General features: G+C 36.8%; 1 protein-coding gene across 2 annotated transcripts in view; it reads right to left on the bottom strand.

The window, feature by feature from the left end:
* The window catches only part of KIFAP3 (kinesin associated protein 3), a 157,780-nt gene extending 145,535 nt beyond the window's left edge, over nt 1-12,245 (bottom strand). The window contains exon 1 of one of the 2 annotated variants that reach the window (XM_029228574.1): nt 11,985-12,245. In XM_029228574.1, coding sequence (XP_029084407.1) covers nt 11,985-12,016 — 32 coding nt within the window. In that variant the 5' untranslated portion in view covers nt 12,017-12,245. The remainder of the gene's footprint in view (nt 1-11,984) is intronic. The other variant, XM_029228575.1, reaches the window with a different exon arrangement.
* Nucleotides 12,246-13,952: the final 1,707 nt, after the last annotated feature.

Here is a 13,952-nt window from a genome sequence, read left to right as displayed (position 1 = left end):
TTGGTTGGTAAAATATTCCAGCTTTTTGGACACAATTATGAATTATGTCTACATGCAACCTGTGACAAGTACACATCTGCTGTTGATAGCTGATTTAGTATGAAAAATTGCTTTTACCATAGCAATGTGCCTCATCAAAATTTATACTTGTATTATCACCACAAAATGAATAATTTTATCTTAAATGCTATACTTTTTTTTTTACATCTTTATTGAAGTATAATTGCTTTACAATGTTATGTGTTAGTTTCTACTTTATAACAAAGTGAATCAGTTATACATATACATATAACCACTGCCTTGTGGTTATATGTATATGTGGTTATAAAGACACACTGTATGTGTCTTTATTCCTGTCTTACCCCTAGGTTCTTCATGACATTTTTTTTCTTAAATTCCATATATATGTGTTAGCATACGATATTTGTTTTTCTCTTTCTGACTTACTTCACTCTGTATGACAGACTCTAGGTCCATCCACCTCATTACAAATAGCTCAATTTCATTTCTTTTTATGGCTGAGTAATATTCCATTGTATATATGTGCCACATCTCCTTTATCCATTCATCCGATGATGGACACTTAGGTTGTTTCCATCTCCTGCCTATTGTAAATATACTTCTAAACTGAATTTGACATGGCATTCATAATGATGTCAGATATTTAACAATTGCGACAATGAACTTCAAATGCTTTACTTGGAATCCATGAATCAGGTGAGAAATAATTTAGCCCATTATTAGAATTAACTGATTTACTATTTGTAGCATCTCATGACACTGATATTAAACTTATATCTTTTAACTGTCTGCAAATTTCTTGTACTAATGGAGCTTTCTTAATAACAGGTCTACTTCACCTTTTTTTTTTTTTTAACCTGCACAAGAAAACTGGAACCAAAAATGTGCTAAATTGATTTAGAAAAAGTTTTGCTTTTTTAATCTCAATATGAAGTCATGCTTCACATACTGATGTAAGATATACCTTTCTTTATCTACATGTGATAATTGTCACCTTCAGGCAGAGTATTCTTAATTACTAACTTCTAAAGTACATCCTGATGTTTCTAGACTTCATGTGGTCGATGATATCATTATGATCCCTACAACAGATAACAGATGCTGACTAACACTGTGCTCCATATTCATCATCAATTTCCTAGAGGAACAAAATTTATCCCTTTATTTTTCATTAAACAGGTTTTAAAAAAAATTATTGCTGTCAAAAGGGTTTATTACAGGTTTGTGTTCAAGACTGTGATGTAGGAGGTTCCTGAACTTACCTCCTCCCATAGATGCACTGAGTCTATACCATCTATGAAACAATTTCCTCTGAATGCCCCCCCCGCCCCCACCTTGGGACCTCCCTGGTGGTCCAATGGTTAAGACTCCATGCTCCCAATGCAGGGGGCTCCCAATGCAGGGGGAGTCCACACGCCACAACTAAAAAAAAAAAAACAAAAACACCCAAACTAGCTGAGCAATGCCCACAAATGGAGCAAACAAGAAAACCCACATTGAAGCAAATAAGAGAGACTGAGACATAATCTTGCCATAAACCCCACGTCTGGTGTGGAGACCCACAACTGGGCAAAAACTCACACCTGAGCTGCTACTTGAGGAATGAAGGATTTGAACCCCACATCTGGAACCCAACTTTTAAGACCTACACCTGAGAGACAAGCCCCCAAAACATCTAACTTCCATGAGACCCCAGTGGCTATATCAAAACAGTGAAACAGTTCTTAAAGGGCTTGCACATGCAAGCTCACCCACCCTAAAGCCTAGAGCAGAGGCAACTGACTAAAAAGCACCTAGACCTTCTGTTAAAAAGGATTATTTGTTTATCTTAAAGGGTCAACCTGAGGGGCCAGCATCTAATTTAGCATATGAGTCTACTGAAATACACAGGATGGAGGCTGGCAGATTCCATCTTTATGCTCTCCAGATCACCAGTATCTCCCAGAAAAGAGCTTGTACTGCTGTCTTCTGGTGCCCTGATTATTGCAGCTGCTGCCCAGGGGACACCTCTAGATCACCTGACTCTGGTGGCCCTCAGGGCTTACGTTCCCAGGTCTCACAGGACCATAACAGAGAAAGGGAGTTCTTAACCGGCTACCACTCCCAGGGCACAGCAGAGAGGCAACAGACTGAGGCAACCAATCTTTCTATGAAAGAGATCTGTTAGCTTATCTTCATAGCTGTGGACTTAGCGGCAGCCTTCTAATTAAACACATCTAAAGGCTGACTGTCATCCTCTCCAGAGACCTGGGAGAGCACTCTCCCTCTGTCCCACTCCAGAGCACTAGTATATCCTGGAGGAGAGCTTGTACACTTATCTGGTGCCCCAGTTTTTGTGGCTGCCACCCAGGTGATCACCTGGTTCTGGTGGCCACTGGGGCTTGTATTCATGAGTTCAAAGAGACATTAGTGAAAGAAAAAAAACAGTTATTAACTGGTTATTACCCCAGGACTCAGCTCAGAGGGAGCACTAAAAATAAAGTAGGCTACTTGGACAATCACTAAGGTCTGAAAGACAACCAAGAGCTAGGCATGGTTGAATAAAAAGGTTCATCTCCTAAACAAGACCACTCCTTCCAGAATGGGAGGGGTGGCTGTTTTATCTAATGCATAGAAACCAACACAGAGTCAAGGAAAATGAAGAAACAGAGGAATGTGTTTCAAGAAAGAACAAGATAAAACCTCAGAAAAAGACCATAATGAAACAGAGATAAAGAGTTAAAAGTAATGATCGTAAAGATGCTTGCTAAGTTCAGGGGAAGAATGGATGAACAAAGTGAGAATTTCAATAGAGATAGAAAATATTAAAGTACCAAATGGAAGTCACAGAGTTGAAGAACACAATAATTGAACTTAAAGATACAACAAAGGGCTTCAACATTAGACTCGATGAAGCAGAGGAAAGGATCAGTGAACTCAAAGACAGGGCAACGGAACACACCCAGAGAAGTAAAAAGAACAAAAAAGGGGTGAAGACAGCTTAAGGGATTTATAAGCTAACATCAAGCAGACCAACATTTGCAATAGAGGGGTCCTAGAAGGAGAAGAGAAAGGGGCAGAAAACTTATTTGAAGAAATAATGGCTGAAAGCTCCATTAACCTGAAGAAAGAAACAGACATCCAGATCCAGGAAGTCCAGAGAGTTCCAAAAAAAGATGAATCCAAAGCCAGCCACAATAAGACACATTATAATTAAAGTGTCAAAAATCAAAGACAAGGAGAGAATCTTAAAAAAACAGTAAGAGAAAAACAACGTGTTGCATGCAAGGGGAACCCCCATAAGACTATCAGCAGATTTTCAGCAGAAATTTTGCAGGCCAGAAGTAGCAAAATATATTCAAAGTGCTGAGAGGAAAAAACTGCCAACCAGTTTTTTTTTTTTTTTTTTTGCGGTACGCGGGCCTCTCCCGTTTCGGAGCACAGGCTCCGGACGCTCAGGCTCAGCGGCCATGGCTCACGGGCCCAGCCGCTCCGCAGCATGTGGGATCTTCCCAGACCAGGGCACGAACCCGTGTCCCCTGCATCGGCAGGTGGACTCTCAACCACTGTGCCACCAGGGAAACCCTGCCAACCAGTTTTTAGTCTACACAGCCAAGTTCTCCTAGTGAATTGAAGGAGAGATAGTTTTCCTGGAAGATTTATGAAAATATAAATCTCACTGGTAAAGGTAAATATGTTGTAAAACTCAGAATAATCTAAAATGTTGTAAAGGTGGTAGGTTGGTCACTTATAAAGCTAGCATGAAAGTTAAGAGATAAAGTAGTAAAAATAACTATAACTACAAACATTTGTTAAAGACACACAAGATTAAAAAAATGTAAATGATGACATTAAAAACGTAAAATGAGGGGAGAGTAAAAATGTAGAGCTTTAGAATGTGTTCAATCTTAGGGTGTTAACAACTTGAAATAGACTGTTATAAATGTTTTTACGTAAGCCTCATGGTAACCACAAAGCAAAAACCTATAGTAGATACACAAAAGATAAAGAAATCTAATGACACTAGAGAAAATCTACAAATCACAAATGAAGAGAGCAAGAGAAGGAGGAACAGAGGAATTACAAGAGTCAGAAAACAATGAACAAAATGACAATAAGTATCTACCTATCAATCATTACTTTGAATGTAAATGGACTAAATTCTCCAATCAAAAGATACAGAGTGGATAAATGGTTTTAAAAAATGACCCATCTATATGCTGCCTACAAGAGACTCACTTCAAATGCAAGTACACACTCAGATTGAATGAAGGAATGGAAAAACGTATTCCATAAAAATGGAAATCAAAAGAAAGCTGAGGTAGCTATATTTATGTTGGGCAAAATAGACTTTAAGATAAAGACTGTAATAAGAGACAAAGAAGGGTATTATATGATAATACAGGGGTCAATCCAATAAGAAAATAAAACATTTGTAAATATTTATATGCCCAAAATAGGAGCACTTAAATATATAAAGAAAATATTAAAAGACCTAAAGGGAGAAATACACAGCAATACAATAGTAGGAAGAGACTTTAATACCTCACTTTCATCAATGAATAGATTACCTAGACAGAAATTTAATAAGGAAACATTGGCCTTAAATGACACATTAGACCAAATGAACTTAACAAACATAAATAGAACATTCCACCCAAAGGAACAGAATACACATTCTTCTCAAGTGCTCATAAAACAGTCTCAAGGATAGATCATATGTTAGGCCACAAAACAAGTTTTAATATTTTTAAGAAGACTGCAATCATATCAAGTATCTTTGCCAACCACAATAGTATGAGACTAAGAATTAATTACAAGAATAAACTGGAAAATTCACACATAAAGTTTCAGCACATACTACTGAACAACCAATGTGTCAGAGAAGAAATCAATACCTTTAAACAAGTAAAGGTGGAAATACAACACACCAAAACTTAAAGGATACAGAAAAGCAGTTCTAAGAGGGAAGTTCATAGAGGTAAATGCCTACATCAAGAAACAAAAAAATGATCTTAAATAAACTAACTTTACATCTTAAGCAATTGGAGAAAAAATAACAAAGCCCAGAGTTAGTAAAAGGTAGGAAAAAACAAAGATTAGAAGGGAAATAAATGAAATAGATACTATAAAGACAACAGGAAAGGTCAATGAAACTAAGGGGTGGTTCTCTGGAAAGGTAAATAAAATTGACAAACCTTTAGCTAGGCTAACCAAGAAAAAAAGAGAGGACTCAAACACAGGCATACCTTGCAGATACTGCGGGTTCAGTTCCAGATCACTGCAATAAGGTGAGTATCATTATAAAGCAAGTCATGTGAATTTTTTGGTTTCCCAGTGCACATAAATGTTATGTTTACACTATACTGTGATATACTAAGTGTGCAATAGCATTATGTTTAAAAATCAATGTACATACCTTATTTTTTAAAATATTTATTTCTAAAAAATGCTAAGCAGCTGCGCCTTCGGCAAGATATAATCTTTTACAATAGTAACATCAGTGATAACTGATCACAAATCACCATAACAAATATAGTAATAATGAAAAAATTTGAAATATTGGGAGAATTACCAAATGTGACAGAGACAAGAAGTGAACAAATGCTGTTGGAACAATGGCACCAATAGACTTGCTTGGCTCAGGGGTGCCACAAACATTAACTTATAAAGAATGCAATATCTGCAAAGTGCAATAAAGCAAAAGGCAATAAAACGAGGTATGCCCATAAATAAAATCAGAAATAAAAGAGACATTACAATTGTTACCACAGAAATATAAAAGATCTCAAGAAACTACTATTAAAAATTATACTGCAACAAATTAGACAACATAGAAGAAATGGATAAATTCCTAGAAACATACAACCTCTCAAGACTGAATCATGAAGAAACAGAAAATCAGAACAGACTGATTCCTAATGAGAAGATTAAAACAGTAGTCAAAAACCTCCCTAAAAAAGCCCAGGACCAGATGGCTTCATGGGTGAATTCTATCAAACATTGGAAGAATTAACACCAATCCTTTTCAAACTCTTCTCAAAAACTGACGAGGAAAGGACACTCCCAAACTCACTTAATGAGGCCAGCATTACTGTTATATCAAAACCAGACAAAGACACCAAAAAAAACAAACCTGATGAATACAGATGCAAAAATCCTCAACAAAATGCTACAAAACTGAATTCAACAATACTTTAAAACAACAATCATACACCATTATCAAGTGGAATTTATTCCAGAGATATGAGGATGGTTCAACAAACACAAATCAATCAATGTGATACACCACAAACAAAATGAAGGATAAAAGTCATATAATACCATCTCAATAAATGTGGGAAAAGCATTTGACAAAATTCAACATACATTTATTATAAAAACTCTCAACAAAGTAGGTATAGAGGGACGAAACTCAACACAATATAGATGGTATATGACAGGCCCACAGCTAACATTATACTTATGGGTGAAATATTGAAAGCTTTTCCTGAAAGATCAACAACAAGGCAAGGATGCCAAGTCTTGCTACTTCTATTCAACACAGTATTGGAAGTGGTAGCCAAAGTAATTGGGCAAGAAAAAGAAATGAAAAGTATCCAAATCAAAAAGGAATAAAGCCATCACTATTTGCACATGACATGATATTATATAAAGAAAATCCTAAAGACTCCACCAAAAAACTGTTAGAATAAACAAATTCAGTAAAGTTTTAGGATACAAAATCAATGTATATAAGTTAGTTGCATTTCCTTACACTAATATGAACTACCAGAAAGAGAAATTAAGAAAACAATCTCATTTACAAACGCATCAAAAAGAATAAAATACCTAAGAAATAAATTTAACCAAGGATATGAAAGACCTGTATATTGAAAACCATAAGACAATAATGGAATAAACTGAAAAAGACTCAAATAAATGGAAAGATATTCCATGCTTATGAACTGGAAGAATTAAAATTGTTAAAATGTCCATACTATCCAAAGCAATCTAAAGATTCAATGCAATTCCTATCAAATTCTCAATGGCATTTTTCACAGAAATAGAACAAAAAATCCTAAAATTTGTACAGAACCACAAAAGAGCCTGAATAGCCAAAACAATCTTGAGAAAGAAGAACAAAGTTGGCAGCATCATGCATCCTGATTTTAATCTATATTACAAAGCTACAGTAATCAAAACAGTATGATACTGGCATAAAAACAGACACACAGATCAACAGAAAAAATAGAGAGCCCAGAAATAAACCCACATATATATGGTCAATTAATTTATGACAGAGGAGCCAAGAGTATACACCTGGGAAAAGACAGTTCTTTCAATAAATAGTGTTGAGAAAACTAGATGGCCATATGCAAAAGAATAAAACTGTACCTCTATCTTATACCATACACACAAATCAACTCAAAATGGATTAAAGCCTTAAATGTAAGACCTGAAACCATAAAATTCCTAGAAGAAAACACAGGCAGTAAGCTCCTTGCCTTTGGTCTTGGTGATCATTTTTTGGACCTGACACCAAAAACTAAGGCAACAAAAGCAAAAATAAATGACTGGTACTACATCAAACCAAAAAGCTCCTACAGAGCAAAGAAAACCATCAACAAAATTAAAAGGCAACCTACCAAATGGGAGAAAATATTTGCAAATCATATATCTGATAAGGGATTAATATCCAAAAAATATATATAAGGAGCTCATACAACTCAATAGCAAAAAACCAATCTAAGCAAAAAATGGGCAGAGGATCTGAACAGACATTTTTCCAAAGAATATATATAGATGGGCAACAGGTACATTACATAAAAAGGTGTTCAACATCACTAATCATCAGAAATGTAAAATCAAAATCGCAATATCACCTCACACCTGTTAGAATGGTTATTATCAGAAAGTCAAGAAATAACAAGTGCTGGAGAGGATGTGAAGAAAAGAGAAGCCTGTGAACTGTTGGTAGGAATTTATATTGGTTCAGCCACTATGGAAAACAGTGTGGAGGTTTCTCAAAAAATTGAAAATTGAACTTCCATATGATCCAGCAATTCTGTTCTGGGTATTTATCCAAAAGAAATGAAAACACTAACTCCAAAAGATATATGTACCTCCATGTTCACTGCAGCATTATTTACAACAGCTAAGACATGGAAGCACCCTAAGTGTCAATCAATGGATGAATGGATAAAATATACGTATATCTGTGTATACACCCACCCCCCACCCCCCCCACACACACTGGAATATTATTCAGCCATAAAAAATAAGAAAATTTTGTCATTTACAACATGAATAGAGCTTAGGGCAATGTGCTAAGTAAAATAAGTCAGAGATAGAAAAACAAATGCCATATGATCTATTTATTTTTATCTAAAAATAAAGCAAAACAAACAAAACCTGAACTCACAAATACAGATAACAAATTGGTGGTTGCCAAAGGTGGGAAGTGGTTGAAGTGGATGAAGTAGGTGAAGCTGGTAAAAAGGTATAAACTTCCAGCTATAAAATAAATGAGTCCTGGGGCTGTTACGTACAGCATGGTGACTATGGTTAATAATACTATGTTGTATATATGAAAAACTGCTAAGTGAGTAAATCTTAAAAGTCTCATCACAATAAAAATGTTACTGTATAGTGACGGATGTTAACTAGACTTACTGTGATAATCATTTGGCAATATATACAAATACTGGATCATTATGTTGTACAACTGAAACTATTATAATGGTATATGTCAATTATATCTCAATTAAAGAAAAGATTTCAACTCAATGACCTAATTTTCCACCTTGAGGAACTAGAAAAAGAGCAAACTAAACAACAAGCTAGTAGAAGGGAGGAAATAATAAAGATAAAGACAGAGATAAAAGAAATAGGGAATAGAAAAGCAATAGAGGAAATCAAAAAATTAAAAGTTGGTTCTTGAAAAGTTCAACAAAATTGACAAACCTTTAGTTAAACTAAGAAAAAAAGAGAGAAGACTCAAATTACTAGAATTGGAAATTAAAGTGGGACATTATTACTATTATCTCTGACCTCATAGAAATAAAAAAAATACTATGAACTGTAAGCCAACAAAGTAGATAACCTAGATGAAATGGACAAACTGCTAGAAATTCACAAACTACCAAAACTGACTCAAAAGAAATAGAAATTCTGAATTCCCCCAAAATAAGAGGTTGAATAAGTGATCAAAACTTCCCAACAAAGTCCAAAACCAGATAGTTTCACTGGTGAATTGTACCAAATTAACATCAATCCTTCTCAAACTCCTCCAAAAACTAGAAAAAGAGGGAACACTTCTTAATTCATTCTATGAGGCCACCATTACCCTGATACCAAAGAAAGACAAATACGCCATAAAAACAGAATATATTTTTGAATATAATTTATGAATATTCTTTATGAATACTGATGCAAAAATTCTTACCCTTCTGAAGCTTACAGACCAGCAGGAAAGACAAACAATAACAATAAAATAGTAAGAATGGGAAAAGACAAGGTATTAGCTATCATGGAAGCTAGCAGGTATATCTGACCTGGATGGCAGATTGTAGGGTGGGAAAGGGCAGCTCAGGAAATACCTTCTAGAAAAAGTGACATTTAAGCTAAAACAGGTAAGATGAAGAGTTAGCTGGATAAAGAACAAGACAAATACCAGGCAATGGGAAGGGCACTTGGAGTCTAACACTGAAACACATAGGGATCTAAAAGAAGTTATTTCTGTAAGCCTGAAGTATGGAATTGTTGGGGGCAGGAGGGGAGCAGAGAGAGATGAAGCTGAAAAGGTTGGTGCTGTTACTCTAAGAGCAATGGAAAGCCATCAGAGAGTTTTAAGAGGCAAAAAACAAAACCCACTAGATTAACTGTCTATTTATTTGTGTGCATATCTGACTGAGGATATGAACTGTGTCTATTTAATCATTTCCTCAGTGATCAAAACAATGCTAGGCATGGTCTAAGTATTTGGTAAGTATGTATTAAGCACTATTGAATCAGAACACTAATGGGTAGCAGAACAAAAAATGAAACCTCATTTTTGATTCTATAATCTATTACACATGTAAACATATAGAGACTAGAGATTCCTCAGTGATAGCTACAATGAAACCACTGAAATTAAATAATTAAAATTAGAATGAATCAATTAGATTGAAAACATACTGCCCTCTTGTTAAAAACAAAATAATAAAAGTCAAAATATTGCAAAAGGAATGAATATATGTAATTACTATCAAAGAATCAATCATTAAAATGGAATGTTCTGTCATATCATAAGCCATCGGGCCTATATGATTATATGTTGGATGCACATTTCTAAACTGAAAGCAGGCAATGCAAACTATTTATATTGTCAAAATTAGACAAAATTGAGAAGTGTATATTTCAGCCTTTCCAGATTCTGACCTTATTTTACTTCAAACATTATAGTGACTTGTCTGATTTTTTTGTTGAACTCCACATAATTTAGCTTTAAAAGTAAGCAATAGGTTGCGAATTACAAGTCACAGGATGCCTAAGGGACCACAGGATACCAGAATCCTAAGAAAAACTATTTTCTGGCACAACTACAGTACATGAAAATAAGCTAATGATGTAATAGTGACTCTTTGCTCTAGAACAACCTTGATTTTAAAGTTGAAGGAGAAAGAATTTCTTGTTTTCTTCTTTCACCAAATTTTCAATCAAGATATTTTAAATGACCGATGTAAGTAAAATGCAGTGAGGAAATAAATGCTGACTATATACTTGTTATGATTACATATATTCTTTTTTGAAATTTTTACTGATAAGCTCTGGTTATGTAACAGTTTCAGATATATTTCTATAAAATGGGACAGGCAGGCAATATATGCTTCAGGCCTAAAAAGACAGTGAATACAGTTGGTTGCTTGATTGATTTTACAACAATTTCAATCCCTTTTAAGAGTCTATTTAAAGGTTAGATCTTTCTGTGATGATCAGGGCCCTGCCAAGCTGGGATAAATACGTTCAGTAAAAGTATACTATGAATTGAAATGATGCCACCACCTTACATGCATGTTTTATCTTTTTAAAACATTTTCATATTTGGTCCTCATACCTATCATAAAGTAATACTTGCCCCATTTTTAGATAAGGAAACTGAGTCCAAAAGAATACATGTGACTTTCTAGGGTATTTGCACAATCAGTAACAGGGACTTAGCTAAAAATGGAGACTCCTAATTAAAATATTTTTTTGTACTGGATCACTGCTAACTCATGGTCCAGTGAGAGTTATTCTTTTTTGAGGGATGATCTTATCTTTGACCTGAGTCAAATAAATAATCCCAACAGATTACATTTTTCTTTAAGGAGTAATTGATACTACAAATATTTTTAAACTAAAGAAATGATGGCCTGTTTCATGTCAAGCTCCTGAACAAACCTCTTGATAATTACGAACCTCCTACAAAAATTATACTGTATACATGGCAGTGAAATGGATGAGGAAAGCAGAAATAAACTGGAAAGCAACATCTCAATCCAGTCTCCCATTAATTAAAAGCCACCACTTCTTTCCCCTTCATTTCAAAACCCCATGGCAGTGAACCCCAAATTGGAGACATAGTACAGAGGCGCCAGAAGACTTCAGTTCCAGGCTCCCACAGGATTTATCTATTAAAGGAAAATGGAGAGTCGGAGTATCGGGGGAAAATAGGAAGACGCAGTTTACTCCGCCCTTCGTTCCTCTAACCTGAACAATGTAATGTAGCAAGGAAACCATCTGCAATGCTGTCAGGGCCCCGCTGAGTCAGGTAAGAGGCTGGAGAAACCCGCACCCCCTAAGGGCCCCTTCCTCTTTTTAATTCACCTTTCCCCCCCTCCCTTTCCGTGATTTCTCCCGTCTCCCACCCCTCTTGTAAGCTTTGTCCAGTGACATCTCACGGCCAACCCAAGAACCTTTTAAGAATAACCTCAGGGTCCGGGCAAGGAGGGTAGGACCGAGCCTTGGGGGGTCGTCACCTTTTGAGGTATCTGGCGTCCTCCCCCTGCATGGCGGCGGCGACGGCGGCGTGGGGAGGATGGGGGTGTCTGAGAGAGGCCGGCAGGGCTATTTCCGGGGACGCTGGCCAAAGTACCCCACACCCAAAGGCGATGACAGTCCTGAGGCCTGCAAGGCGGGGCAGCTACAGCGCTCTGGTTACCAGGGTGAAGCCGCCGGCTCCTCCCACGGCTCCTAGGCCCCAAAACGCTGGCGCTGCCCAGACCCGCCCAGAGCGGCCTGTATGAGCTCCGCCTCAAAGCGCATGCGCCTGCTCCGCGGCGCCAATATGCGCAGGCTCAGTATGCGGTGCTGGCCTTTGGGACTAATCTGACGCACCCTGGAGCGGAACGTGGAGGTATTTGCAGCAGATTTCAGCGCGCGTGGTTAAGGAGTGGCTCCGTGGTCACCGCCCCCTTGAGGATGGGAATTGAAAGAGTCATCCCGGTCAGTCGAATTGATATTTCAGGTCCTTCGCTTGAAAAGAGGGAAAGGAAATCCGTTAACCTTTTAATTAGAGAATGCTCTAGAGCAGTCAGGCCCTCGGCTGGTAACCTGTGAAGAAAGGTTTGTATTTGGGGCATTGTGGAAAAGGAGCTGCACTGATTGCACTGAGAAGCTGGAACTTGAGCAGATAGGCTGACCCTTACGAAATGAATACAATTAATATCAACTTTGATCGAGGGGCAAATCTCTCACTTCCATTTTGGTATCCTAAATCTAGAATGCACCCCTGCCCCGCACACACACACACAGCTCCTGAAATTACAACTCCTAAACTATCCCTAACTCGGGCTACGTTTGGAATCATTTCCTCTAAGACAGGCAACTGTTGGCAATTCAGACCATAGGGCCAAAGGGCTGTTTTTCTGTTTTGTTGGGTTTTTTTATTGAAATATAGTTGATTTACAATATTGTGCCAATCTCTTATATGAAGTGAAGTACGTCAGAGAGAGACAAATACGATGTGATACCACTTATACGTGGAATCAATAGGGCTGTTTTTGAACCTTAGCAAGTAATGTCCTCTTTCTGAGATCTATTCCCATGGGCTCAGCTTTCTCATCTATGCAAATGACTTACGTTCATTTATTCAATAAATATTAATTGAGGGCCAGCTTTGTGCCAGACATCAAACCAGCCTCTAGGGATAACAAAGGAGGCGTTTCTACTCCCACTTCTCACCTGTCACTCACTTCTAGTTCTATATTTTTAGTCACCTTGCACTGTGTCTACACCATTGTTCCATTGCCTTTTTCAGATGCAGTACGTTAATGCAGTGCACTGCATGGAATATTAAATATAGACACAGTCCATACCGACTAAGAGATTTTTATCGCCCACCCATTCACACAGGCTACACTATTTGTCAGTGTTGTAGTCATTCTTCCAGTCTTCCAGGGAAGACTGTATGGAGATAACTTTGACATCTTTCTTTGTATCATGCCCTCTTATTAAACTATTTCAAAATTTTATCTTTTCTTCCTTCAAGATATTCCTGCAATCCAGCTTTCTTCTCCATTCTCCCTTCTACCTACTAGCCTAACCATTTCAGACTTGGAATACTGCAATTCTTTCCTAACTGGACTTCCTATTTTCTGTTGTTGTTTTTTTTTCCCCAAATATTCATTCTCAAAACTGATATAAAATTTTACAAATTATCACTCATAGCTACATTACCTTAAAACCCCTACAATACCTAATATTGCCAGATCACAATATCTATTAAAATTCATAGTTTATATAATAAGCATTCTTGCAATATAAGCTCCTTGAGATCAGAGATTTTGCTTTGTTTACTTCAGTATCCTTAGAACAGCATCTGGCTCATAGTTGGCACTAAATAAATATTTGGAATTGAAAAAAATGCATACTTGAGCTTGAAACAATAACAGCAACAAAAATCTAGAGGAAATGCCCAGAGGCCAGAAAGGAAGAACTGAAAACTA

The sequence above is a fragment of the Monodon monoceros genome, unplaced genomic scaffold, assembly GCF_005190385.1.
Source record: "Monodon monoceros isolate NGI ecotype Baffin Bay Population unplaced genomic scaffold, NGI_Narwhal_1 Super_Scaffold_18, whole genome shotgun sequence".
NCBI lineage: Eukaryota > Metazoa > Chordata > Mammalia > Artiodactyla > Monodontidae > Monodon > Monodon monoceros.
The sequence above is the reverse complement of the archived record's forward strand: the minus strand, read 5'-3'. Positions and strand labels throughout refer to the sequence as shown.